Source organism: Suncus etruscus, chromosome X, assembly GCF_024139225.1.
Source record: "Suncus etruscus isolate mSunEtr1 chromosome X, mSunEtr1.pri.cur, whole genome shotgun sequence".
NCBI lineage: Eukaryota > Metazoa > Chordata > Mammalia > Eulipotyphla > Soricidae > Suncus > Suncus etruscus.
In genome coordinates, this window is record NC_064868.1 from 97,071,369 (window position 1) to 97,098,356 (window position 26,988).

At 46.1% G+C, this 26,988-nt stretch overlaps 1 protein-coding gene across 3 annotated transcripts; it reads right to left on the reverse strand.

Annotated features, from left to right (window-relative positions):
• Positions 1–23,715: 23,715 nt before the first annotated feature.
• LOC125998660 (small integral membrane protein 10-like protein 2A) lies at positions 23,716–26,648 on the reverse strand. Of its 3 annotated transcripts, none has more exons than XM_049766714.1 (2): positions 26,342–26,645; positions 23,716–24,453 (listed from the first exon to the last, which is right to left on the reverse strand). In XM_049766714.1, exons 1-2 carry the CDS (start codon positions 26,543–26,545, stop codon positions 24,187–24,189), a joined length of 471 nt encoding a protein of 156 aa, XP_049622671.1. In that variant the 5' UTR covers positions 26,546–26,645; the 3' UTR covers positions 23,716–24,186. The 3 variants fall into 3 exon arrangements, 2 of the variants coding, with proteins under 2 accessions (XP_049622671.1, XP_049622673.1); XM_049766716.1 differs by having other exon boundaries at positions 24,238–24,453; positions 26,331–26,648; XR_007492087.1 differs by lacking the exon at positions 26,342–26,645 and adding an exon at positions 24,892–25,216 and having other exon boundaries at positions 24,390–24,453.
• Positions 26,649–26,988: the final 340 nt, after the last annotated feature.

Below are 26,988 nucleotides of genomic sequence, written 5' to 3' on the forward strand. Positions count from 1 at the left end.
TGTGAATCGCTAATCATTTCCCAAAGCAGGACGGTGAGGTTCAGAGAACATAAGGAACCTGCCAAAGCCACATGCTCAATACCCAAGAGCTGGGGTTCAAGCCCAGCTGGTTTTCTCTTCCCAAGAATGTTCCAATCACATGGAGGTGCTTATTCTGGTCTCCTGCACTCTGTTCCCCTGCACTAGATCCACCTGTCCCTTTCACTATTTGCATAGACATTGCGAGCAGAAAACCAGCAGAACACCAGCACTTAAGTTTTTTTTTTCTTAGCTTTGTGGACACATCCACAGATGTGCGGTGCTCAGGACTCATTGACTCCTGGCTCAGGAACCTCTCCTGGTGGTGTTGCTTGGGGGACCATATGCAGAACCAGGTATCAAACCACGGGCGGCCGCAGGCGAGGCAAGCGCCTTGCCTGCTCTATTCCCTCTCCTTCCCAAGGCTCGTGCGTCGTTATTTGCTGCAGATTTTGCACCTGGCTTCGCTTTGGAAAACCTACACCTGTCACCCGCGTGCTACTCATCCACGGAAAGCTGAACCTCAAGCTGGGCCAACAGGTAGGTAATTGTTCCAGCCCGCGTCGCCGGTGCTCAGGGAGCAGCGCCATCTGCTGGCTGTCTCCAGGGACTGCATCAGAAAGTCATGGAGGGTGTTGCCCCGGTGATAAAGCCCTGCAAGGGATGCGACCATAGAGTTTCCACCACTGTGAAGTTTCTAAAAGCTGGACACGGAAGAGAAATAAATCGTATGGTCTCCCAAGGCCGGTGTGAGTTGGGGAGTTGTTCTCCCGGGCTGCATTACTGGGCAGGGAGGCGGAGCAGGAGACAGACACATAGCAGTGCAGTGACAGGAGACATGCCAGAGCTTGTGAGACAGCCCTTTGCCCTCCTGGGAGCAAATGCTTGTTGTGGAGGCAAGACAGCTTTCCATTGGGGGCTATCCCTCTGCCACTCTATTCTAAGACAGAGTCCACCTTTATGCCAAGGGGCTGGAAATCTCTTGCCCTTAAGGCATATTTTTCAGACCAATCATGAGCTTCCAACACTTCAAATATTCATTATTGTATTGACTGTCTTCCTTTCCACCCACCCAGGAGAAAATTACCTCCACGGTGCCAACATTCTTTCCTCTTTTATTCACGGATGACTTTCAAGCACCTAGAATGGTGTCTGCCTCATAATCAGTGCTACACAGATATGTATTAAATGAAGTAACAAATGCAACGTGGACAGCAGATAGTTATCACAACTAAGGAGGTGGTAGCTCACTAATAACAATGACCAGAGGGAATCTCTGAGCCATTGTCACCATGTCCCATTCGGGAGCCAGAGTATGAAGGACAGATGCTGCTCAATACTACTATCACATGTGGGCTGGAGAGATAGTACAGGGGCACCAGTGTTGCAGATGGGCAATTCCACTTGGATCCCACAGAACTACATATGGTCCCCCAAAGCACTGTCAGAAGTGAGCACAGAGTGCTAAGTTTGGAGAAAGCCAGAAGTGCCCCCAGAAAAAAAAACCCAAAATGTCACCCACCCACAGACCACCTCCCTACACAAACCCCACAACAGATCAATGACTGACGGGACAGATGGCCACACAGACTCGAATTCCTGCTGAGAACCCTGAATACAAAGGTGACTGCTGTGCATTTCTTGCACAACCTGGTCTTCAGCCTCTCTGGCACCGGTCCTCCCGGGTACCCCAAAAGACTCCCTCATGGTCCTGACAGTCACGGGGACACAGACCTCAGCCGCTTCCCAAAAGCCAGCATGTCTGCACTCTGGGAGGGGCCACCCAGCGCCCCTTAGGCGCAATTCTCAGCCGCTCCCTGACTCCTGTTGACTGTGTGGCAGGGTGCACCTCACACATCCCATGCCAGGCTGCAGGGTCTGGAAACATGACAGCTACTGGGTGGCAGGAGTGTCATCCCTGGGTGCCTGGAGACAGGAGGATGCAAGCAGGAACCCTGGGCTAGATGACAGGGAGGGTCTGCACCCCCTTGAAGGGGCGATTGGACCCTGTTCAGGCTTCTGAGTAGCCTTCTGGAGGAGGACGGACACTGAATGGAGGGGGACATGCCTGGGCTCCCACCATGTGTCCTCTTGGTGCCCTGGAGCCCACTCAGGAATCCTCCACAGAGGGACTTCAGGGTCCTTACCCGAGACCAGCATCCTGTGTGCAGGGGGAGTCCTGAGTCCCCGAGAGTTGGGCCTCCATCCACTCCAGCCCCAAATTCTCCTTGCCTCCACTGTGGCCCTCCTGCTCTCCCCCAGAAGACAATCCTTGTACTTAAGCCCTGGTCCACATGACCACGGCCAGGATGGAGACAGCACCAGGTAGCACCAGCACCCCAGACCTGCCGCCCAACAGCCTTTGCTGACCTCTTCGCACCAGTCACTGTGTACTTGCACCCCCAGCAGTGACATCCGGTGAGCTCAGGATGCAGCTCTGAGGAGTTTCCTGTGGGTCTGATTTTCCTCAGACCTACCTTCCTGGAGCAGAGTCTCCCTGCAGCAGTGTCTCAGCCCAGATGCGGGCTCTCTCCCCAAAACCCAGCGCTCCATCCTGACTGCACCTGTGTGAGGGGGCTCTGGGCAACTTACTGTCACCAGGTGCTCCTGGTGTTTCCCAGGTCTCAACCACACTGGGAGCCACTGCTATGCCAGGCCCTGCAATTTACAGGGGTGCAGACGAGCCCCATAGAGATGTGATGCTTTTTCATAAACCTTTCCAATCTGCAAAAGTCTGATGGTCCTGGGGGACATGCCTCACACCTGGCATTGTTTTCTTGTTTTATTGTCTTTTTGGTTTTTGGGTCACATCTGGTGACCCTGTCTATGCGATCAGAAATCTCTCCTGGGTTGGGGGACCATATGGGACGCCGGGGAATCGAACTTCGGTTCGTCCTAGGTCAGCAACGTGCAAGGCAAACGCCCTACCACTGTGCCACAGCTCTGTCCCCTTCTTAGTTTATTTTTAATGATATCAAAGCACCATGATTTACAGAGTTCCCCACAGTTGAGTTTTAGACATACAGTATTCTAGCACCAGCATGAACTTATAACACCCATCCCTCGACCAGTGTCCCGAGTTCCTTAAGTCTGTCACCTTGACCAGCCCTTTAGAAGTTTAGTTGTGGGTTGGATCTCCCACTCTCAGTGTTGTTGGTTCTGCCATTTGGCTACACAGATAGAGCGCTTGTCTACACCGTCGATGTACCTGAGGCCCTTCAATGCTGCCTCACTTACTTCCCATCCTGCTCTTGGGGCAGCAATTTCTCTGACCCCAGTATTAAGTCTAGGCAAGGAAAACAGTTTCTTCACTCTGCTTTTCTTCTCTGGCTACAAACGGGACTAATTTGGAGGAAGAAGGTGCATCATAGCTTTTTCTTATTGTTAAATTATCTTTATTTAAATCATAGCTTTGTAGGTCTAAACAGTACTCTGGTATTTCTCAGGTAACTTTTGTTGAGATATGGATCACTTTTCATTAGACCAAGTACCAATTAAGGGTGCTTCTCCGACTATTGACATTACCAAGTACTGCTTAGAAATGACCCTAAAGGGGCTGAAGATATAACACAGCTGTAGGGTGTTTGTCTTGTATGCTGTTGATCCGGGACAGACCCAGGTTCGATCCCTGGCACCCCATATGGTCCCCGAGCCTACCAGGAGTTATTCTGAGTGCAGAGCCAGGAGTAACCCGAATGCAGCCAGATAGGGTTCAAAACAAAACAAAACAAAACAAAACCAACAAACAAAACAAACCAACAAACGAAATGACGCTAAAATCTAGAGGCCCTTTTGGTCATGGCCACAGTCAGATTCCACAGACCAGGATGACCTTAAACTGACCCTCCAGGGCAGAGGCAGCCTTTTATTGGACTGCACTTCAAGTTTGAATTTTCTTTTCATCTTGACTCTCCCTCTCAGTCCTGTTCTCTTTCTGTTTTCCACATCATTTATCATCTCCAATCCCCTGTGCAATTTGCTAATGAGTTATATTGAGTACTGTCTTTGCCTCATGCCAGAATGTGGTTCCTCAAAGAAAGGATATTTCTGCTCTGCATTCCTCACTGCGCCCGTCCCTGCACCAAGAGCACTGGAACATCCTAACTAGGATTTCTGGATGCTCAATTCGGGGAGCAGCCGGCTTGGTCAGAAACGATCTGGCCTTTTCCTTTCCAGAATAAGGTTGTTGAAATCCTCTCGGAGATCTCATTTAATTGTTTTTGCTGTTTCAGGGGGAAGCCACGCCCAGGGGTGCTCAAGGGCTACCCCCATCTCTGAGTCGGGGGTGGGTCTCAGGGATGTGAAAAAGAAAAACTGTGAGGGGGTCTGGGGCTCAAAACTGCACATCACCTCATCCCTGATTTTTTACTTACTTTTATGAGGAGCACAAAATATTTAAAGCAAACATTATTATCAGGCAGGGGGGAGGGATTAGAGAGAGAGTGCAGCTGGTGAGGCACTTGCCTTGCACATGGGGTAAAGTAAAGGGTTTATTCAAGGGAAATAGAAAATAGCAAAGGCAAACCCCCTCCCCAGAAGCAGGCAGTGAGGTCCCAAGTGTTCTTCAGAGGTCTTTGTGCCTCTTGTATGGGTCAGGCTTCAGGCCTTCCTTTTCCTTCTCACTCTCTTGAGCTGCTCTAAGGAGTTGCCATGGTAACTGTAAACTGTCAGACAGCTGTGGCCATGATCAGGGGTGAGGATTTTGCTCTGTTATCTTATTAGAATTTAATGAGCTAGAGCTCGCTCAGTGTTCACTCAAGCCTGGCCTGAGTTTGGTCCCTGGGTTTTGTTTTTGTGGGGTTTTTGTTTGTTTGTTTGTTTGTTTAGTTGGTTTGGTTTATGGTTTGTTGGCCATACCTGGCGACACTCAGGAGTTACTCCTGGCTATGCATTCTGAAATCACTCCTGGCTTGGGGGACCATATGGGACGCCGGGGAATCGAACCGTGGTCCATCCTAGGTCAGCCGCTTGCAAGGCAAAGGCCGTACCACTGTACCACTACTCCATCCCTGGTTCCCTGGGTTTTACCAAAGCAGAAAGCCTTACAGGGTATTATAAAATCAGGGTGAAATTTCTTCTCACAGTAAATATGGCTGCAGGACTTTGAATTTAAGCCCTGAGAATCTCCTCCCTATCATTTCGGCAATACCAAGACCTCACCTCTTAACACCTCTACCTTCTTAACAGGAAGCAGGGGCTTCTCGGGATTTAACCCGGGTCTCCTGCTTTTACCTCTGAGATATCTACCCCACCTCAGGCCTCACTGGATTTTTTTTTACCAAAAGCATCTCATTTCCAGCACTGGTGTGTAACTAGTGTAACTGGTGTGTAACTAGTGTGTAACTGGTGAAAGACCTGTCATTGGAGAGATGCAATTCGACTCCAGACCAGAATTAGGATCAAGCCCAGAGCCTCTTAAAGGGAGGAGAAAGTTGCTCGTCCATGGGCAGCGAGTGATGGAACTAGCACACTACACAGTATCCCAGGGAGAGTTTTCCTTCCTTCCTCACATAGGCCCCTGCAGAGATCGTAACTCCAGAGTTGGAGCTTTGACGTGGTGACTCAATCTTTTTACTTCCAGATTCCTTTATAGACACCAAGTACTGTTCTAAGCATGGAGGTTCTAGGCTACCAGAGGGACAGATGTGTTCTCTGAAAGGGATTTAGCAGATTCTCCTAAACCTAGTCAGATGGGATCCCAGTCCGGCCAATGTTTTGTGAACAGTCTCCATGGAATGAGTGAGGAACATCAGTGCATGCAATGGTTGAGGGTGAATAAAATTCTTTCATCTTTTTACATGGGAAGCTCCAGGGATGGGGAAATAGAACTGGCTTCAGCCCCATGCCCGGCACACAGTTAACCATGATTCGATCCCTGGAGATGCACATGGTCCCATAAGCACTGGCAGGAATGATCCCTGAGCAACCCAAATAAAATCAGGAACACCACTGAAAGTGTCTTCCCCTCTCCACATAGTGAGTGAGCTCCAGAATCCATTTTCTTCCATAGTGTTGTTCCAGCATCAGCACACATAAAATGTTTGTATCAAGAAAGAACAACACTGAGCGTCTTTGCCATAATTTTGAATGCAAGGTCCTTGATTATTTCTCATCAGGGTGTTACTCTGGTCTCTTTAAATGACTGACTGCCATATACTAGGACCCTGGAGTAGGAAATGCCAAGATGGATGAGCTAGAAAGCAACTTATTTTTGTTTCTTTGTTTTTTTGGGCCACACCCAGCAGCAACCAGGGATTATTCCTTGCTCTGCACTCAGAAATCGCTCCTGGCAGGCTCAGGGCACTATATAGGATGCCTAATATTGAATCCAGGTCGGCTGTGTGCAAGACAAATGCCATACTCAATGTGCTATTGCTTTAGCCCCTAGAAAGCAACTTTCAATGAAACTATAGGGAGCTAGGTGCACAAGTTCTCACTTGACCTTCAGCAGTTTCTGAACTTGTGTGCTAGGAAGTTGGCAGGCATGCTCTATCTACACAGACCCCCTCAACTCATTTGGAAAAATCCAGTGAACAAAAGGGGAGAAGACAGTCCTCTGGGGGTGGAAGTTGTGAGCTATTGCTCTCCTGTCAATCAGGGCTACCATCTGAAATCTCTTGCAAACATGAAGTTCTGTTGAAGACTCTGAAATCAAATCGGGAGCTAACATTGCACCTAGTGTCCCTGCCATCTGCATTCTGGCTGCTGTTAGTACAGTGCTATGAAGTGACACGTCACACACTGTAGCTTCAACATCACGATCTTTTTCATTATTTTAAATGCGATTAAATACCTAGAAGCTTGTCTATAACTTCCAAATACATGTTTGATTGATCGGTGTCGATGTTTCATGTCTGACTCCACTTTGATTTTCTGAAGATTAGAAATGCCATTTCTAAGAGCAGAGTTTTAGTTCAGTGGACTGGAGGGCATGATTTGCCTGTCAGAGACCTGGGGTAGATGCTTGGCATTGTTGTTGACCACAAAACACCACCAGGAGAGAACCCTGAGCACTGATCTACGAGTAGCTCCCGTGCACTGCTGCTCATGGTCCCCAAACGCAGCAAAATATAATTAAAATTTTATTTCTAAAAATAAAAAGTATAAAGAAAGAGAGGGCACCAAAGAAGATACCCTCAAACACAACTAGAAACCAATAATCTCACATAAATTGTATCAATTTATCATAAGAAAATGCCAGAGCAGTTCAATTCCTGCATTTTCACCTGGTTGTGGTGCTCATATTTTTTCTTTTCTTTCTTGATTGCCCTGGGGTACTCACAGTTGTGGTACTTTTACATATGGCTACAGTGCCTCCATACTTGGACTGCTTTATACTGAGGTTTGAACTCCATTCATTGTGGTACTTGCCGAGGCTCACACTCTTCTTTGAGGTACACAAGCTATGATGGTGGTACTTTCTGAGTGGCTGCAATACATGCAAACATACACATACTGGCTTGTCAGGGGTTACACTTGCTGGTTATAGTGCTCCTATATCCTACTAGACACAGTGCTCGCCAATGGTTGCACCCATTTCTGAAGTCATAACACATACCCAGCTGATATGTAGTTGGAAATCATTGTAAAAACATGACTTGTAGGCAACAGAGTGGGTAGGCCCAAACAGCAGAGATTTAATGTTTTCATATGGCATGTGAGGGACATACATGAAGTGTTTTAACTCATGACCATAAACTTATATGGCAGATACTGCAAAACACTGAGCAATTTTTGAGTTCTACACCTTCATTTTTTTTAAAATGTATTATACTTTAGGTAATATGGTAACAATAGTGTTGTCTATGGTCAATAAGTATAGAATGACTACAGCCTCCCCATCATAAAAGTGTCAATAATATTCCCAATGTCACCTCTGGTATGATCATCATAACCTCCCAATACTATGCATACTGCTTAGTGACCAGTTTGACCATTCAAGGCCAAGAGTTTGTCATTGTCCATACTGTCTATTTTCTTGTTTTGTCTCTCTATATTCCACAGAAGGACATGTCCTTCTCCCTCTGATTTATTTCACTTAACATGATACCCTCCTCTAGTTCCATCCACATCGCAGTGAATTTCAGGGTCTCGTCTTTTTCATGGCTGCATAGTTTTCCATCATATATATATATATATATATACCATTATATATACCAAGACTACTGTATTATTTATTCAACTCTCAAAGGATTTCTGGTTTGCTTCCATATCATGGTTATTGCATTCAGCACTTTAATGAACATAAATGGTGTATATATCTTTTAGACTAAAATGTTTTGTGTTTGGGATTAGATGCCAAGAATTAACATCTCAGGGTCCATTGGGACTTCTGTTTTGATTTTTTTTTGAGAAATCTTCATACTGTTTTCCATAGAGGCTGAACTAGGTAACCCTCCCACCAAAGTTAGTAAGGTCGCTTTTTCACAGCTATGCAGTATCTATTCATAATATCCCCCACTTTTTCTTGTATTATTATATCTTTTGAAATTAAGCTTTCTGTTCAGGGAAATTTACAACTCTACACAAAGTTTAGTAGAGTTTATTCCAAAAGTCTTGAAGAATGTCATAATTTTGATGGGGATGGTATTGAATCTTGTAGGTTGTATAATTGTCTAATATATTAAGTAGATGGTTATATTGACAATGTTTGTCTTTGAATCCATTTACATGGAGTAGTTTCTATTTACTTTATGTTTCATTTGTTGTTCTTTACCTGGTTTATCAAGCTCTTGTATTGGGTTAATGATTTGAGCTTTTTCTCCTTTCTTGATGTAAACTTGTATTATGAACTTTATTCTCAGTGTTGCTTTTTACTGTGATCCAAATGTTCTCACTTTGAGAAATATTTGTATTCCTTCTTTGATTTCCTCTTTAGTTATTCCTCTTATAGTTATAGTTATAACTGTAGTTCCTCTATAGTTATTTGACGTTATGATTATATTACCAGATTTTTCCCTTCTTTCTTTTTATGCTTTATTTCTACCTTCATGGCATTCTGTTATCAAAATATACTTAATATGTTTTCCATTTTCACATCTTTATGGTTACTTTAACGGTGTCATAGGGTGTGATCTAATCTTGAAGATATTTCACGTGCACTGGAGAAGTGATGGCGGCTTTCTCCAGTGAATTCTTTCAGTGATATGCTGAGCACTCGATGCAGCTATGTTTTCTTTATTTTTTGATAAAAATTTGGTGTGTTTATGTCATATTCAGTGGTGTTTAAGGCTTTTTGCAAGCTCTAGACTCAGGGATCTCCCATTGTGATGCTCAGAAGAATCATATGCCATGGCAGTGATCACACCAGGGTTGGCCACCTGCAAAGCAAGTGTCTTAACACTTGTGTTACCCTTTCTGGTCCTTAAGTTCAGCTTTCATGCTTTCTTTGTATTGATGTGCAAGAGTATTCGGTTCCTTTTCAGCCCTCTTGATCCTACTTTCTACACCTGTAATTTTGAAGGTGAGTACCCAAAAGTTGTTGGTATTAGCAGAATAGGGAGAGAGAAGTTAGAGCTCCAGTTACCACCCAGACAAAATCAAGAATCCCAGAGCTTCTCTGGTGTTAACTCTGGTGTTAAGCAGGAAAAGGATCAGAACTTCCCAGCCCTCAGTTCTGCAGGACCCCAGTGAACTTCTTCCTTAAGGGGGTGGGGTAGGAGAAACCCATTTAGATGTGAAAAGTTTAGGGCTCTGAGATCAAGCAATTTTACCAGACAGTATGACAAGAGAACTTCCTGCCACCATTTCATTAGTGCTAAGCACCACAGGGCTGGAGATGATTTATATATCTTTCATGGGTAGGGACTTGTGACTAACAAAAGATACAGATATTTTAGCAGACATAGCACAGACTCATTGTGCCAACAGTACCAAGCCTTCACAGTACCCTAAGACTTTGAAAACCTGCCTGTAGCTTGGATGGATTGTGGAAGACCTCCTCCCACATTTGGAAATACAAGTAAGATGGTATCCAAGGCAACCTATCAAATAATAGCAGATACCTGTGATGGCCTAGAGGAAGTATCTGGTCCACAATCAATAAGCTCAGACAGAAAAACAGGTTTACATGGTACAAAAGGAGGGGGAAGAGTGATGGTTCTCTCCACCCAGAGAAGTGATGGAAGACACTACAAAGTCTGTGAGACACTGAGCCCTCTTCTGCTTCAATTTTGATATCTAGGGACTGTGAATGAGAATAAAAACTCATCACAATCTGTTTTCTGTTCGTTCGTTTGTTCGTTTGTTTTAGGGGGATTGGCTTTTGGGGCACCACACCCGGTGACGCACAGGGGTTACTCCTGGCTCTGCGCTCAGAAATCGCCCCTGGCTGGGGGGACCATATGGGACACCAGGGGATCGAACCGTGGTCTGTCCTAGGCTAGCATGCACAAGGCAGACGCCTTACACTGTGCACCACTGCTACAGCCCCAAGAATCCTTATTAATGACACAGAAAGGATAAGTGGGAAGATTAACAGACAACTGAATTTAAATAACTATTATGGAGGAAATCAATCAGATAATGTAGGACCCTGAGATTTCCTCTTTCCCCTTTAAAGTTTCTGCTTTTGCTGAAACTGCTTCTGCATACCTCTTTTGTTAGCTTGTTAGCTTGTGGGAATGTGGCCTTCATTCAGATAAGATCTGGAGACAAATGGAGAGGAACACAGCACTCACATCCATGCACTCAGGATAGGCCTTAACAGATCAGCCTTGTAACATCTGAATTAAGTATCTTGTGGTATTTGAATTGTGTATCCCTTTTATCTGCTTCCTGGGGCTATACATTCAGCTCTGACACAGGTGATGACTATATATCTCCTCACCACCCTAGACTTGGGGTCCTTGACTGGAAGCCTGTTTCCAGGTGAAAGTTTTGGACCTTTAGCCAGCAAAGCAAATAAAACTCTAATTTGTGACTTGCATTGCCAGGTGGTTTCTTTATCTTATCACTGGGATGCTAGCACAAACCTAACATTTATACATCAAACAGACACGAACACAGAACAAAACAATATTGAAGCAAGAAAAGAAATGCAGAAATAGAATATATTCCTCACCAAAGAGACTGAAGTTATAAAAAACGGCAAATAGAGGTGCTGGAAATTAAAAAACATAATGAAGTGCAAACTTCCCTAGAGAGCATAACAAAGTGGCTCAATCTTTCAGAAGAAAGAAAAAGAAAACTGAGACTACAGAGTGGCCTCAATGATTTGACTTCATTTTCAAAGATAATAAAAAATTATACATACACTAATGGGAATACATCAAATTAAAAATATTTTGCATACCAGGCTAAAACTCAAGACATTCTACTGAATATAAGAAAATATTTGCATGTAACGCATGAGATTAATATCCAACACTTAAACATCACCCACAAAGCTAAATAACAAGAGAGATAGTAATACAATAAAATGGGGGAGAATATGAAGAGACACCTCTTTGAAGAAAATATACAGATGCCCAGAAAGAAGAAAGACATTGGCATTTATTATCAAGGAATTACAAATACAGACAAAAATCTATCATCTCACATCAATAAGAATGGCATATAGCAGAGAAGACTGGAAATAGCCAGTTTTGGGCACAGATGTGGTGAAAAAGGAATTCTCACTCACTTTGAAATGAGTTGTCATCTGGTTCAGCCTCTATGAAAACAGTATGAAGATTTCTCAAAGACATCAGAGTTTAACTTACATAGGGCCCAGAGTTTCCAATTCTTCCAAGTCATGGCATCTATTCCCAATCACAAAATTACTTAGCTGAAAAGATATACACACCAGCTATATTCATTAATGTGCTAAGTACAATAGCCAGGGTATGGAAACAAACCAAAAGTCCTTTGAGAAATTAATGAATGCAACAGTCGTGGTATATATATATATATATATTTGAATTGTGTATCCCTTTTATCTGCTTCCTGGGCTATACATTCAGCTCTGACACAGGTGATGACTATATATCTCCTCCCCACTCACCACCCTAGACTTGGGGTCCTTGACTGAATATATATATCTCCAATGGAAAACTATACAGCCATAATAAAGATGAGATCCTGCAATTCACTGCCATAGGACTAGAACTGGAGGAGGGTGTTGTGTTAAGTGAAATATCTCAGAGGGAGGACAAGTACTGGATGGCCTCACACCTCTGTGGAACATATAGAGACAAAAGAAGGGAATAGAAAGCATTGGACAATAACAAACTACTTGGCCATGAGTGGCCAAACTGATAACTAAGCAGTTGGGGAGTGTTGTAGGCATGAAGATCCCACCAGAGGTGACATATGATGAGTGGTGAAATATCATGGACAATTTGGTGGCTGTGAGTGCAGTAATTATCTACATATGTATCATCAACTTTAGCACTATTATAAGCATATTTGTCTAGATTTTAATAAACAATTTAAAAATAAGGAAGAATTTCCATGATTGGAACCAGTGGATGGTTTGAAGGGGGCTAAATACACTGTCCGGGAATGTGTAGTGTTGGAATGTGGTATGCATGTAGCCCTATCATGAATAGTGCTGTATATAATGGTGCCTTTGGGCCAGACTGGTAGTGCACTAGCATCCCATATGGTCCTCCCAGCCTGACAAGAGTAACTTCCAATCTCAGAGTAAAAAGTAACTCCTGAGTGTTCCTGGGTATGGCCCCAAGACCAAAAAATAATGGAGCATAAAATCAAATATTTTAAATTACCATTTTATTTAAGGTACTGATATTTCTAGTATGTTAATTGTAATTTTATGTCTACATCATTCCAACACTACACCTGCACCAGAGAACCTGTTTCCCTCAAGCAGTGTCCCCAGAGCCCTCCCAGTCACCACCTCTCCCATCTAAGCTCAGTTTTACATACAAAATGTATAGTTATAATAGCTTAGACATTTATTTTTTCCTTATTATGTTTATTTATATTCCACACATGAAAGATCTTTTAATTTACTGTGGATATGGTAACACCTACACACATTTAGGAAAATAAACCTAAACTCATGAATTTCCATAATATCTATGGTAAGTTAATAATGAATAGTTTCCAAAAATGATTATCTTTCTCTTTTGAATAGTATGAATAATTCTCTGCTGATGCATTTGAAAATTAACATTCAAGATATAAATCCTGCAAATAGACAATTTATTAAGAGTTAGGACTGCACAATTTAGAAAAAATGAAGGGATACTCTGAATAGGTCTATTAAGGTATAAAAGTAAAATTGAAGCGAAAATTTCCAAATGAGCCCAATAAAAGAAGAGAAGAATTATATTTAGGAAATAGCCTCTGTGTATCACAGACTCCATTGGAAGAGGAATCAGAGATCATGAGATTCTAGAAGGTGACTATAGGAAGGAAGAAAGTGCAAAAAATGGCTAGGAACTTCCCCCAAATTCAGAAATTGATATAACATAGAATGCTGAATGCAAAAGACATGCACCAAGAAACATCACTTCTCAACTACCAAAATCAACAATAAGAAAATATTGTCAACTTCTAGGGAGATCATGTATCAAAAAACAGAACCTAGTAAGACTATCATCAAATATTTTTCCAAAACTTTTGCAGTATAGTAGTTAAATGACAGAAGTGAAATGAAATAATAAAATAATGCAGAAGTGAAATGAAACTGGAAGTCCTAAACGATAAAATCTTATAAGCTAGGGGCCAGCGAGGTGGCGCTAGGGGTAAGGTGTCTGCCTTGCAAGCGCTAGCCAAGGAAGGACCACGGTTCAATCCCCCGGTGTCCCATATGGTCCCCCCACACCAGGTGTAATTTCTGAGCACTTAGCCAGGAGTAGCCCCTGAGCATCAAACGGGTGTGGTCCGAAAAACCAAAAAAAAATTTTTATAAGCGCATGGCTGCTGCTCAGTGGAAGAATGTCTGATCCCTTTTTATCAACCATATGCCAAGTATAAGATAGGGTCACTGCTGATTTTGAATCCCAGCATTATGGCCAGTGTGAAACCTCCAGTGGCTACCACATACAAAATGTTGGAGCACTGCAACCGGGAGTGTGTGATCTCTAGTCAATGCAATCACAATCACAAAGGGAAGGGAAGAAGGAAAGATACAAATGTTCAGTCAAGAACACTGTATTCTGCAAATTATCACAGAAATCTGATGAAGACATAAAAGGTTTATCAAATGAACAAAAGCTAATGAAGTTTAGCAGCATCAGATCTGCACTGTAAGAAACATTAAATACTCTTATTGAAAAAGAAGAATTTCTGAAAACTCGAGTATATAAATAGTAAACATAACCAGAATTATAAGAAGAAAATGAAAGGAAAACTATCAATGGAAGGAAAAACTAGACAAAGTCTAGTTAGTCAAAAATAATGACTCTAAACTGCCGTAAAAAGTACATGTATGACATAAACATATTGAATCACAAAAATATATAAAGCAGGGGCCCGGAGAGATAGCACAGCAGTGTTTGCCTTGCAAGCAGCCGATCCAGGACCAAAGATGGTTGGTTCTAATCCCAGTGTCCCATATGGTCCCCCGTGCCTGCCAGGAGCTATTTCTGAGCAGACAGCCAGGAGTAACCCCTGAACACCGCCGGGTGTGACCCAAAAACCAAAAGAAATATATATATATATATATAAAGCAAAAAAACTTGGATAAAAATAAAATAAATCAAATTATCATTAGGAAAAACTGCCCTAAGGAAAAGGTAGATAGAAACTCATGGAAAAAATCAACACCAAAAATTGCAATAATCTACCAAAGATTAAAGGGCAATAATTGAGCCCCATTTATGAAGACTCACCCTGAATGTGTTTAAATGGTCAGAACTCAATAATAAAAAGATACAGAGGAAATCTGAACTAATAAAATTATGTCATGTCTATACTATGCATATAAGAAATTCCTATCAGATATTAAGAGAACCTGATCTATAGTGAAAGACTTGAGTAACATAGTAAAAGCCACTAACACGAAGAAAGGCAAGAATTACTTTACTATATAAAGAAGTTGTGATGTATTCATTCCAGAATATTACTCATCTATTTATAAAGCTGTAGTCATGCTTTTTGAGATAGGAAACAAATTTGAAGTAATAAAGGTGAAGGAAATGAGTCAGGAAATGAACAAGAAAATAGATGGGTTCAATCACATGTGGAATATAAATAACCAAATCACAATGACAAAGAGAACCCTCTCAGACTCAGGAAAATGTAGTGGCTCCCAGAGGAGGAGGAGGTGAAGAAGGATTGGAGAAGGTAGAGACAGAGAGACACAAGATCACCCTGTTTGACACCTCAGACCTGAGACCAAACAGGAAAGTAGGAAAGAATAGCATGGAGACAGTGACAGAGTCTTACTCCTAAGTCATCAAGAAATATGAAAAAGAAATTCCGTTTCTTCTCACAAGAGTTTCTGGAGACTGGCATAAAGCCAGGGCAGGAGTACTGCTTAGTGTGCAAAGCCATTTGGTATCATGAGCACTGAAAATTGAGTTATCTGTAAAGAGAGATACAGAGAACTCTGTGTGCTGTTTCTGTAAGATATCTTGGGAATCTAGCTTGCAAATCCACTGTCTTAATGGATTATTCCTTTTACATTTGCTCACCTTTATGTTTTGCAATCTTGTGAATATGTGTCACAGTCCAAGTATATCAACTCCCAGCTGATATCAAAACTTAGAGATGTTCCTAGATCAGAGGCAGAAATGGGGTTTTCCAGAATGTATTCTCAGCAGCATCTGTTGTCCAGTTGCAAGATTCATCTATGGTATCATCTGCAGGACAAAAGAAACAAGCTGCCTGAGCAAGCAAGAACCATGTGTCAGCGGCCTAAGAATTGCCGTTAATATTCTGAGGAAAGGTATCAGCCATTTGAACTGAGATCAGATGTTTATCTTTCAGATGAAACATTCAGAAATAGAGCACTTTATTAGGGTGCAAGGAGGGAGGATTAAGAGGTTTGCCTTTTGGATTGCTTCTAAGCCTCCTCTATCTCCATTTGTATCACATGTCCCTGATAGAAGATGCCAATGCCTAATACTGTGTGGTTGGCACAGTGGTGTTGGAGAGGTGTGTTATATGTATATATCTAAACCACAAAGCCAACCACACTGTAAACATGAGACCCAAACTATAATAACAAAATAATTAGAAATATGCTTCCTCTTGGGACGTGAGCAATAAAACACACTACATAGGGAGCTTCCTTTCATAAGGCCATCCCTGATTCAATCCCTTGCACCTCATATGGTCCCCTGAACCTCGCTAGGAGTGATCCCTGAGTAAGAAGAAAAAGATGATGATGAAGAAGAAGAAGAAGAACAACAACAACAACAACAAGAGGAAGAGGAAGAAGTCAAAGAAGAGGAGGAGGAGGAAGAAGACGAAGAAGAGGAGAAGGAGGAAGATGATGAAGAGGAGGAGGAGGAAGAAGAGAAAGAAGAGAAAAAGGAAGAAGAAAAAGAAGAGAAGAAAGAAGAAGACAAGAAATGAAAAGAAAAGAGAAGAAGGTGGCTATGGATGTGGTTCTGTTTACAGAGCAGATGACTTATAGGTGTCAATGCCTAGATTTGATCCCAGATGAACTTGTGTTCATGCTCTAATATTCTTATAACTTGTATGAATTTCTATATATCTGTATGTATAAAATATGTGATATACTTATGCACGCTCACATCTAATAAAGCAGCTGTAAAAAAACTGTTGGACCAAAGAAGAAAAACTGTTGGACGAGGCATTTTCAGCGTGGTATGGTCATACCAACAATTAGGTATCATCTCACACAACAGAGACTAGCACAAAACACAAACAAAAAATATAGATTAGTGCTGGCATTGATGCAAAGAGAAAGAAAATCTCCTTCACTATTAGTGCAATGAAGACTGATCCAGCCTTTTTGGTCAAAAACATGGACATCCCTCAAAACTAAATATTGAGTTCCATATGACACAGTAACAACACCCCTAGGTATATACCCCAGGAACACAAAAACACAATACAAAAATACCCTTTGGGAGCAGCAGCAATGGTGCAGTGGTAGGGCATTTGCCTTGCATGCGGCTGACCCAGGACGGACCTCGGTTTGATCCCTGGCATTTCATATGGTCCCCCAAGCCAGAAGCGATTTCGGAGAACATAGCTAGAAAAAAGAAAATGGGGCTAGAAGATACTTTCCCTAATACAGTTAAATCCCTTTACTACAAACCCTCAGAAAACATCATAGTCAACACTGAAACACTGAAAGCCTATCCTCTAAGATAAGGCACAATAAAAGTTTACTTCCTCTTAGCACTACTATTGATTATGTTATTGGAAGTGCTTTACATAGCAATTTGGCAAGAAAGAGATATGAACAGGACTATATTATAACAAAAAGTCAATCACCATTTGCAGATGGCTTGATATTATATTTAAAAATCCTAAAGACTCTACCAAAGATCACCTAGAGAAAATGAATTGATATACTACAGTGATGGTTACAAAATAAACACAGAGAAATCCATGGTATTTCCATACACAAACAATGAAATACAAAAGAATAAATTACAAAAAATCACTCACAATCATGCCTCATAAAATGAAGTATTGGGATGGAGAAATAGAACAGCAGGTAGGTTGGTTGCTTTGCACACCTCTAAGCCCAATTCAATGCACAGCACTCACTGTGGCCCTCTCTCCTAAGAACCACCAGAGTGATCTCTGAGCACAGAACTGGGAGTAAGCCCTGAGTTTACTTACTTTGGGGTATGACCGAAAATCTAAATGAAAAAAATCAATGAATTAGTTTAACAAAAGAGGTGAAAGTTTACACAAAGAAAAGTGTTATACTCTAAGAAGTGAAATAGAAGACACAAGGAAATCCAGGTGCATCCTCTGTTCCTGGACTACAAGGATTAATAATGTGGAAAAGACCATCTTTCCCAAAGAGACTATACAGATTCAGCATAGTCCCTACTAAATTTCTCACAGGCATAAGAGGCATAGGTCAAATGCTATTGAAATTTCAATGGAGAATTAACCTTCTCCCAAATAGCCAAAATATCTTAAGAAAAAAAGGCAGAAGGCTTTTAATTTTAAAAATTTAATTATACTATCAATCTATTAGTTAAAATGGTGTGGCACTGAACTAAAAAAAGATTTTCATACCAATAGTATAGGTTGGAAACCCAGCGGTACATCTTTGGAATTATGGTCAGCTAATGTTCAAACAAGAGTATGAAGTGGATAAAAGAAAGGAAGACCCTTCAATATATGGGGTTGGGAAAACTGGTCAATTCCAAGTTAAAACTGAACACAGACCCCTATCTCACACCATAAACAAAAGCCAAATAAAATATATTAAAGACCTTGATTGCAGAAGTGAATCCAACCATAGTATTGAGGAAAGCAGAAGCAGAACCCTTCATAACAAGGAAACTTGAGACATTATGAAATGACAGTGACCAAGCAAACAGAAGCAATAATAAATGGAATTACACCAAAATAAGAAGCATCTGCACTGCACAAGATGTGATGACTAGGATAAAAGCTCACATATGACAGAAAATTTGGGGCCACCACTCATATGGTGAAAGGGTAATATCAATGGTATATAAGGCACTTGGAAAACAGAAACAGCACCAACAAAAAACCCTGACCTTATAAAAAAATCAGGGAGATGAGAAGAACAGATACTTCCCCAAAGAAGACATACTGATAGCCAATACACATCTGAAAGATGCTCTTTACCACTTTTCATCAGGGTTTTCATAAATAAAAAAAATGAGTATCACCTAACACCAGTGAACCTGGCACACATAAAAAGAACAAAAACAATCAGCACCAACATAGATGTAGGAAAAGAAAAAATCTTATTCTCCATTGGTGTGAATGTCAACTAGTTCAACCAGCTTTGGAAAACAATATAGTCGTTTCTCAAAATGCTCAAAATTGAGCTTTTGGGGGTGGAAAGAATGTACAGAAGATAGAGTTTTTGCTTTGCACAAACCTCACCTAGAGTTAATCCCCTGAACCCCCTAAGGTCTTCAATCCCCACCAAGTGTTCCTTGAGCAAAGAGCCTGGAGTAAGGCCTAAGTACCATTGTGGGATGTGCCCTGCCCAAAACAGAATTGAGCATCCATATGATTCAGCAATTCCATGTCTCAGCAACTGCCCTAGCGCCCATAAACACTATCTGAAAAAGAAAACATTTGTGTCTCTGTGTTTGATGCAGCGCATTTCACAATTAGCCAAGTTAAGGAAACAACTCCAATCCTCATGAACCAAGGAATGGATAAAGACACCATGGTACATGTACACAAGGGAACTCTACTGCGCTATATGAAAAGTGAAACCACACTATTGGCCTCTATGTGGCTAGAACTGGTGGGTAGCATGTTGAGTGAAGTAAGTCAGGAGAGGGATGCAGAACGATCTCTCTTAATTGTGGGAGGGGTCCTTGGTACATTGTTGGAGGGATGGGCACACTGTTGGTGGGTGTGGTATTGAACACAGTGGAGATGAATCTATCATTAACGGTATTGTCAATCGTGGTACCTCAATAAAAATGAGGGAACTGGGAATGAAATGAAATAACACTTTAGGTAAATAATCTGCATAACCAACAAAAATGGAAATGGTAGAGAGGTGCACCATTGTAGATTAGGCATTACCCATTTGAAGAGCAGTTTTTGGTCAGTGTGAGACTCAGAGCCTATATAAGATGTTCTTGCAGCTAGATTTTTTTTATGAAGAAGTCAGAGGAGCAGGGACTGGCTTCAGGTGGTTGAGATGTATTTAAGGTTCTATGCCTAATGTGGGGATGTAGAACATAGACTTTGTAGCCTTGGGGGACTCAGTGATAATGCACAATGTTGATCTTCCACTGATGAATCCCCCTCTTGGAAAGCCTAATACCAACAAGCACAGGCATATCCAAACTTGCAAACCCATTGTCCTACTGTAGCTGCTTGTCAGCTCAGCCTTAGAGCAATATGTTTTCATAAGTGGCCACGCTTATGGAGACAAGGTCATTGTGAAATACTGATAAATGAGTGATGTTAATTAGGAACAATACTATCTCGGCAAATGAAAAGGGGGGTACTTATGTCTCTGGGCCAGATTATTTTCTCTTGATAACAAAAGACAACATTGTCCTTGCAGTTTATATAACTACAAGGTGTGAATCTTAAAAACAATAAATGGAAAATAGAATTTTAAAGAGCATAAAATTTTTTAATGAAAATGAAAATAGTGGGCTGGGGATGTACCTCTACACTGGAGCACACACTTGGCATGTGTAAGACCTTGGGTGCTCAAGTACAGGCACTAAAGTTACCTATATGCAGACAATCTCACAGTCCACATACAGTATAAATATCTTTTGATTTTGTGTTTAAGGAGTAATACGTTTCCTCCTCTTGTTCAAGATCATTAAATTTACCTATAAAATTGTAAAAAATGCCTTTAAGTTTGCAGGAACTTGGAGAAGTCAGCAAAAAAGATGTCATATGAAGATGAATTTTGTAGAGTGAAGAAAAGAGACTCGCTGCTGTGACAAGGAGTGATTTTTGTGGATTGTGGGAGGAGGAGAGAAGATTTGAAACTGGGTCCTCTATAATGGAGGAGGAAAGAGAAAGTGGCTCTAGTATTGCTAAGGGGAACATTCTTACCTGTCATGTCAGGATGTTCCAGGTTAGTCTACAGAGTTGGGTGCTCCCTGGAGCCAGCAGTCCAAGAGCTCCGTGACAGCGCTGGAATCCACAGAGACAGGTGGAAGCTGCTTGTCCAGGCTCTTCTTGTGAGTCTGGGCACAGGAAAGGTGGACAGGCCCCTTCTCACAAAGGAGACAAGGAGAACCCATCTCCCAGAGCTCTTTCTCCTCACCAAGGTGGCATGGCCCAGGGAGAGGCTCATTGCATCCTGAGGAGACGACTTGTTTCCGTGTCCATCTTGAAACAGGGTGGTGAGGTCCATCTTCTGTGCTGCATGACAGTGAAAGGGGGATTAGGATGAACCCAAGAGGAAAGGGAGCAGGTAAGGGCAGCAGCCATGAGGCAGCTTGTCTCAGACCTCTGTCCCTGTGAAGGGCTTTCACTGTGTTCTGTTCTGCCTGTTCTGCCATTGAGTCTCCTTCAAGGCTGGGGCCACTATGGAGGACGAGGGATCATTTCCACTGCCCTAAGAGTCTCTGGGAGTGAGGAGGCAGACCAGAGAGACCTGATGCTCTCCTGTTGGACATTGAAGATCCTGTGTAGATGCTTGAGAGGTGCAGGCCAGGGAACCTGAGAGGAAGCCTGGGGCCTCCCAGGTTCAGGGAGAATGCCAAGGAGTATGAGGAGGTCATGGGAGGCAGGAATTTTGGGGGAGAAATAGCCAAGTTTTGACAGGTTTTGGATCAAAGTTAGCACCAACAATGATGAAGGCAGAGACATTTACTCTTTACTTTGCAAAACACAGAGAACTGGGAAGGCCATTATAATATGGGACTGTGGCTCAACCTGAAAGTTGGGCCTGGTCCTGTCTAGGGGGAGAAGAGGCCAAGAGTTATTACAAAATGCCAAGAGTTTGGGACAGACTAGGGAGCTGATCATCAGGGGTCCTCTGAGATGCCTGGGGAAAGTTGGCTGCTTGATTGCTCCTTTTAGACTAAACTGAATTAGAGGACAGTCTGGGAAGAAAAGATACAGTGAGCTCAGATATTCCAGATGTCTGTCCCAGGATCCAAGATGAGAGAGCAGATGGAGCCTGGAAACTTCTAAGGAACTTCCTCACAAACATGTGGGCCCTCAAAGGAGGGATGCTTTGAGATACATATGGGGTAGCCCCATGCAGGTATACATCTGGCCTGAAATGGGGATGAGTAAGGGATGAAGTATATATCTTTAACACATGTCCAGTCCCTTGAGAGCCTGGGCCCAGGACTAAACTTGTCCCATCCCTAAATATATTGACCACACATAGGCTCAGAGTACTCACCAGAAGAGGTGACAGAGTAGAGAGATGAAGGTAGATCAGGTAGAGGGACTCAATCTTGTATCTCAATAGAATTCAGCTCCAAACAGGTACAAGATGGCCAGGCATGAGCATAGCTCATATATGAGACCAGGTGCATAGACACTAAAGAAGCTCACAGAGATAGAGGGTTAGAGTATCAAGTCCCTTCTACCTGGGCAGAGAAGGGCCCGGGAGAGCGCATGAGAATCTGCGACCACTAGGAAGGCCACTAGGCTGGTTCATATACACAGAGGTTGTGCAGATTAGCCCTCAGAGAACAAAGAAGCTGCGTAAAGAAAACCAACAAGAAACTCCATTTCTCCTCACAGGTTTTATCTTGTTAACTGCTGGAGAAATTCAGCTAAGTCTTCATAGCCATTTGGAACTGTGAGTACTGAGTTATCTGTAAATTGAGGCCCATGGGATGTTTTGTTGACAAATGTTTCTGCGAGACCTTGATCTCACTCACAAAGTGACTGTCCCAAAGGATTTGGGGCCTGAGTCCAGCCCGGAGACTTACCCAACTGTCCGTCCAAGATGGCTGCTTCTCTTTAGGTCACTAGCTGCCTTCCCTCAGAGCTGAGGGAACTGGTCCCCATCACTGGGGGCCTCAGGCCATATTCTGTGGTTGGATCCTTTACCATCTCAGCCTGCCTGTGCTACATGATCCCTGGGCTGAGTGAACGATGCTCAGAGGCTCAACCAGCTTATGTGGACAGACAGGAAGGAAGCTTGCTGTTCTGGCAGGGCCTAGGATAGTAGAGAGTGTCTCCTGACAAGCGACTTTGAGCTCTGGGCAGCTCTCAGTGACAGATGAGTTAACCAGGCCCATTAGCCCACTGGTCACGTGAAGAGATCAGACTGTCACTTCAGAAAGCCTCCCCTGGGGCTTCTTCAATGGAGCCCACCTGCCCTCCCTCGCCAGCCCACATCTCAGCCAGTCTGTGGCCATGCCTGGGAACCGTGGTTTGGCCTATTTAGGGACACCTCTGCCAGGCAAAGGGGCACGTGACCACCTATTGTTGGCCACATCGGAGCCCACTGGTGGCACAGGGACTTGCAGACTGCCAGATCCTCCCCCCATTCTGTTTCTAACTTGGCTGAAGGGCCAAACACTGGCCTGGCCGTGAAGGGGCACTGCTGGCTCCTGGACAGGCCTAGGCACTGCTTCTCCACACAGCTGCTGGGCCAGGACAAGTCTGGAGTCAGATTCCCCCAACAGGCCCCTTCCGTCTCCATGGGTGCCTCCCAGCCCAGGCTCCATCCCCTGGAGCAGGTACCCTCTCCACTGAGTCAGTCCCACCTCCAAGGCTTCAGCGCCACACCAGACACAGGTCACTCCATTTCTTACTTGTTTTTATTGAACTCAAAGACCTTCTGGAACTCACTTACACACATGACTTGACGACAGAAACAAGCACATTTGACTGGAAGGGGGTGTTGAGTGGTACAGAGAGGCTCACGGCCACACTTCACATTTGTCTGCTTGGGGTCAGGGTCTGCATTTATAGACATTCTGCTGCCAGGGAAAAAACTGCAAATAAATAAAGTGCACGCGAGCACAGGGCGTGGCCAGGACTCACGGTTGCGTTAGGGGACCTGGGGAGGGAGGACAGAAACACGCATTTACTCAAGGCCAAACTCCTAAGAGAAGCAGCAGCACCAGCACAAGCTAAGGACAATTCCATTCCCTTTGCTTCCAGCAGTGGCAACTATAGATGCGGCCACCAGGACATCCTATCCTGCCCCTCTGCATCAGAAAGGTTTCTCTGGGGGTGCAGGGCCTGGACCTTCTGGCAGCACAGTCTTGCAGCGGGGAAGCTGCCTCTTAGTCCCCAGGTGGCTCAGGCAAGCCCTTCCCGGAATGGGGGTGGAGACCCAGTCCAGCTCATTCTGTCTATGGCACCCCTAAACATGCATGGACAGACACTGCAGCTGGGGAGCGAGTCACCCAGAAGGTACAAGCAGGACTTGAAGGGGGTCAAGGAAGCCTGCCTAAGGAAGCCTCCCACTACACCTACAGCCATGAGTGGCTCCTGTCAGAGGGGATCTGGGAGGGCCAGCAGGATGACAGAAGGCTCCCAGGCCGCGCCTGAGAGGACCGACCCCGGAGGGCCGAGGCTTTCCTGGAGTGAGAGCGGCACAAAGCCCGAAGCCATCGGGCTCCAGGGGACACTGTAAGGGCTAGTGCAGCCAGGTCTGGGCCTGTCCTGGGGTCAGGTGGCCAGACATTCACCCCGAAGCCTGGCCTCTGTGCACCTGGGGCTCCCAGGATGAGTGTGGGTCTCAGTCCTGAAAGTCCAAGTCCTGGGTCCGAGGGTCCAGAACAAGCACCCTGAGGAGGCGTAGGGCAGGATAGGCAGCAGGACCGGGTTCTCTCCTGCTCGCATCGGCTCCTTCCCGTTGGTCCTGGTGTCCGTCAGCAGCACACACCCCACCTCCAGGACCACGCCAAGGCCATCTCGAGATTCTCCCGTGTGATCCTGGGGAGAAAGAACAGGCCGACATTGGGGGCCAGCCCTGACCACCCCTTAGCTCTGACTCACCCCACATCCCCAGAGCCATGGCCTACCCCCAGTCACACTGACGGTTAGGACCCTGGGAGGGACCCAGGCTCTGCACTGAGGACCCCCGGCTCCAGGGACGGAGACTCAGGTCTGTCCTGGCCCCTCTGAGCTCTCAGGTGCCTCCCCTGTCCCCCACAGCACTGCACAGAGAGGTCATTCTCCAGGATGGACCAGAACCCCCTCTCTCAGGAGCCAAGTGGCCCTGCCGGGCCCCTGTGCCGGATCTTCCAAAAGACTTGCGGGGTGTAAGTCGAAGGGCAGATTCAGCTCCACTAACCCATGTGCCCAGGCTTCACTTCCCTCCCTTCTTATCTATCTGTGTGAAAGGGACCCCTCTTTATGATGGCTTGGGACAAAGGACAGAGCTGGTCGGGGCTTCCAGGAGGTCTCGTGCCCGGGACTCAGGGTCCTGCCCCTCTCGTGCCAGAAGGGGAGCCCGGGCTACCCCACTCTGGGCGGCCTCTGCCAGCAAGGCCCTTCCACTCCTCCTCTGCCACGCTCTTCAAGCAGCTGCTCCCCGGGCAGCAGCACCAGGGCTAGGGGCACCCCTGGGTTCTGACTCTTGACAAGGCCAGGGTGACCCCCTACAAAGGCTTGTTCCTGCAAGAGAAAGAAAGAGAAGGCGACTGCAGCGCGGCCTTGCCCTGCCGCTTCCCTCCTCCGCAAGACCCTTCTGCCACCCCAGCGGCACCTTGGTCTTCTCTGAAAACCCCCTAACTCTGCCCAAGCCCCGAGGGACAGAGGCTGCTGCAGGTCATTGGGGGGGCAAGGGAAGGGCGTTGGTGCAGCTGCAGGCAACAGGCCAAGGGGGCAGAGAGGAGGCAGTGGGGGGAGCGGTGGGGAGGAGCTCAGAGCCCTTGGGGGGAGGAGTGCTCTGCTCTGTGGAGGGTCTCCCAGAGATGGGGCAGAGAGGAGTCCAGGGCCAGCAGGGCCAGACTGTGGTTCTAGCCTCAGCCCCCCAGGAGGCCTTTGCCAAAGTCTGGGCAGGAGCTGCTGCATCCTGGGTCCTGGGAGCTGAGCAGACCCCCAGCCCCTCCCTGCCCCCCCCAGTAGGGGCTCGGAATCTTGGCTGAGGCATCTTTCCTCCTCCTGGGCTGGTCCCCGCTCACCCCTTCCTTCCACTGGGAGCTGGGCGACACCCCCAGGGTGCTGTTCCGGGACGGGGGTGGAGACAGAGACAGTGATGGACAGGGGGCGGCTCCAGGCAGGTGCTGGCCTGAGCCTCCCCGCTCTGACTCTCTTCTCTGCACAGGGAATGAATGGGAAGCCTGCAGGGGCCGTGCAGGGGTCTCCCTGGGGCCGACTTGGGGCGCCCTTTCACACACCGCCAGGCACCGAGGGGTCTGGCCACCGCCCCCCAACCCCGCGTCCCAGCCCTGGCCGCCTACCTCCTGTGTCGGGGTCCACGCCGAGCGATTCCTGCAGCAGCAGCCGCCGCTTCTTCCTTCGCCCCCGCCCCTCCGGTCAGCGCGAGGCAACAGGTCGGCCAGGCTGTTGCTACTCAGCTTTGCGGGGCTGCGCGATGGCGCGTCTGGGCATCAGTCACTGGCCCGGGGCTGCGGCGCCCGGGCGGGCGGGCGGGCGGGCGGGCGGCTGCTGGCTGCGTCCAGGCGGGCCCGGGCTCGGCGGGTGCGCCGCGGGACTCGGATCGGAGCCCGGCCGCCCGCCTCCTCCCCCCGGTGCGCGCCGTCCCGGGGCGGCCGACCCGCCCGCCGCCCTTCCTGCCGTCGTGCGGGCCGGCGGGCGGGTGGGCGCGGGGCCCGCGGGCGGCCGCGGCGGCCGCGGACACTCACTCGATCCGCACCTGCAGGCGGACGTTGAGCATCACGGAGGCCACGACGTAGAAGTAGGGGAAGTGGGCGCGCAGCCGCCAGGCCAGGTCGAAGAAGGTGAGCAGCGTGCGCGTCAGCCCCTTGCAGAAGGCGCCGTACGAGCCGCGGGCGGCGGCGGCCGAGCGCGACAGCCGCACCGCCAGGCCCGACAGGGACGCCGCCGCGGACGCCGCCATCGGCCCGGGCCCGCGCTGGCCGCGGCCGTCGCGCCACCGGAGCTGCGGCAGCCTGGCGGGCGCGAGGCCTAGAGCGAGCGACCCGCCGCCCGGGCGCCCACCCGCCGGCCGCTCCCCGCCCCGCCCCGCCCCGCCCCACCTGGGCTTCTGCGGCACGGCCGCCCCGCCCTGGCCCCGCCTCCGGCCCGCGCCAGCCCCGCCTCCTCCAATCCCGCCGCGGGAGCGCTCGGGACCGCGCCCCCAGACCCACACGCCCCTTCCCTGAAGCCAATGACGCGCCGTTGCCTGCCTTGGGGGCACGCCCCCTAGTTTGAAGCTCCGCCCCTGGGTTCTGTACCGAAGGCCTGGGAGGAGGGCTTGGAGGAGGGGCTCTGAGGGCTCGCGCTGATTGGTCGGCGGCTATCTCCAGGGGTCTTTTGGATGAGCGATACTGAATGAAGGGC

What these genes read in the sequence shown, in the direction of transcription:
- LOC125998660 (XM_049766714.1), bottom strand. Translation starts at nt 26,545, where the DNA reads ATGGCGGCGTCCGCGGCGGCGTCCCTGTCGGGCCTGGCGGTGCGGCTG. An exon ending in TGCTCAACGTCCGCCTGCAG is followed by an intron (nt 24,454 to 26,341) that starts GTGCGGATCGAG and finishes CTTTCTCCCCAG; the next exon opens with GATCACACGGGAGAATCTCG.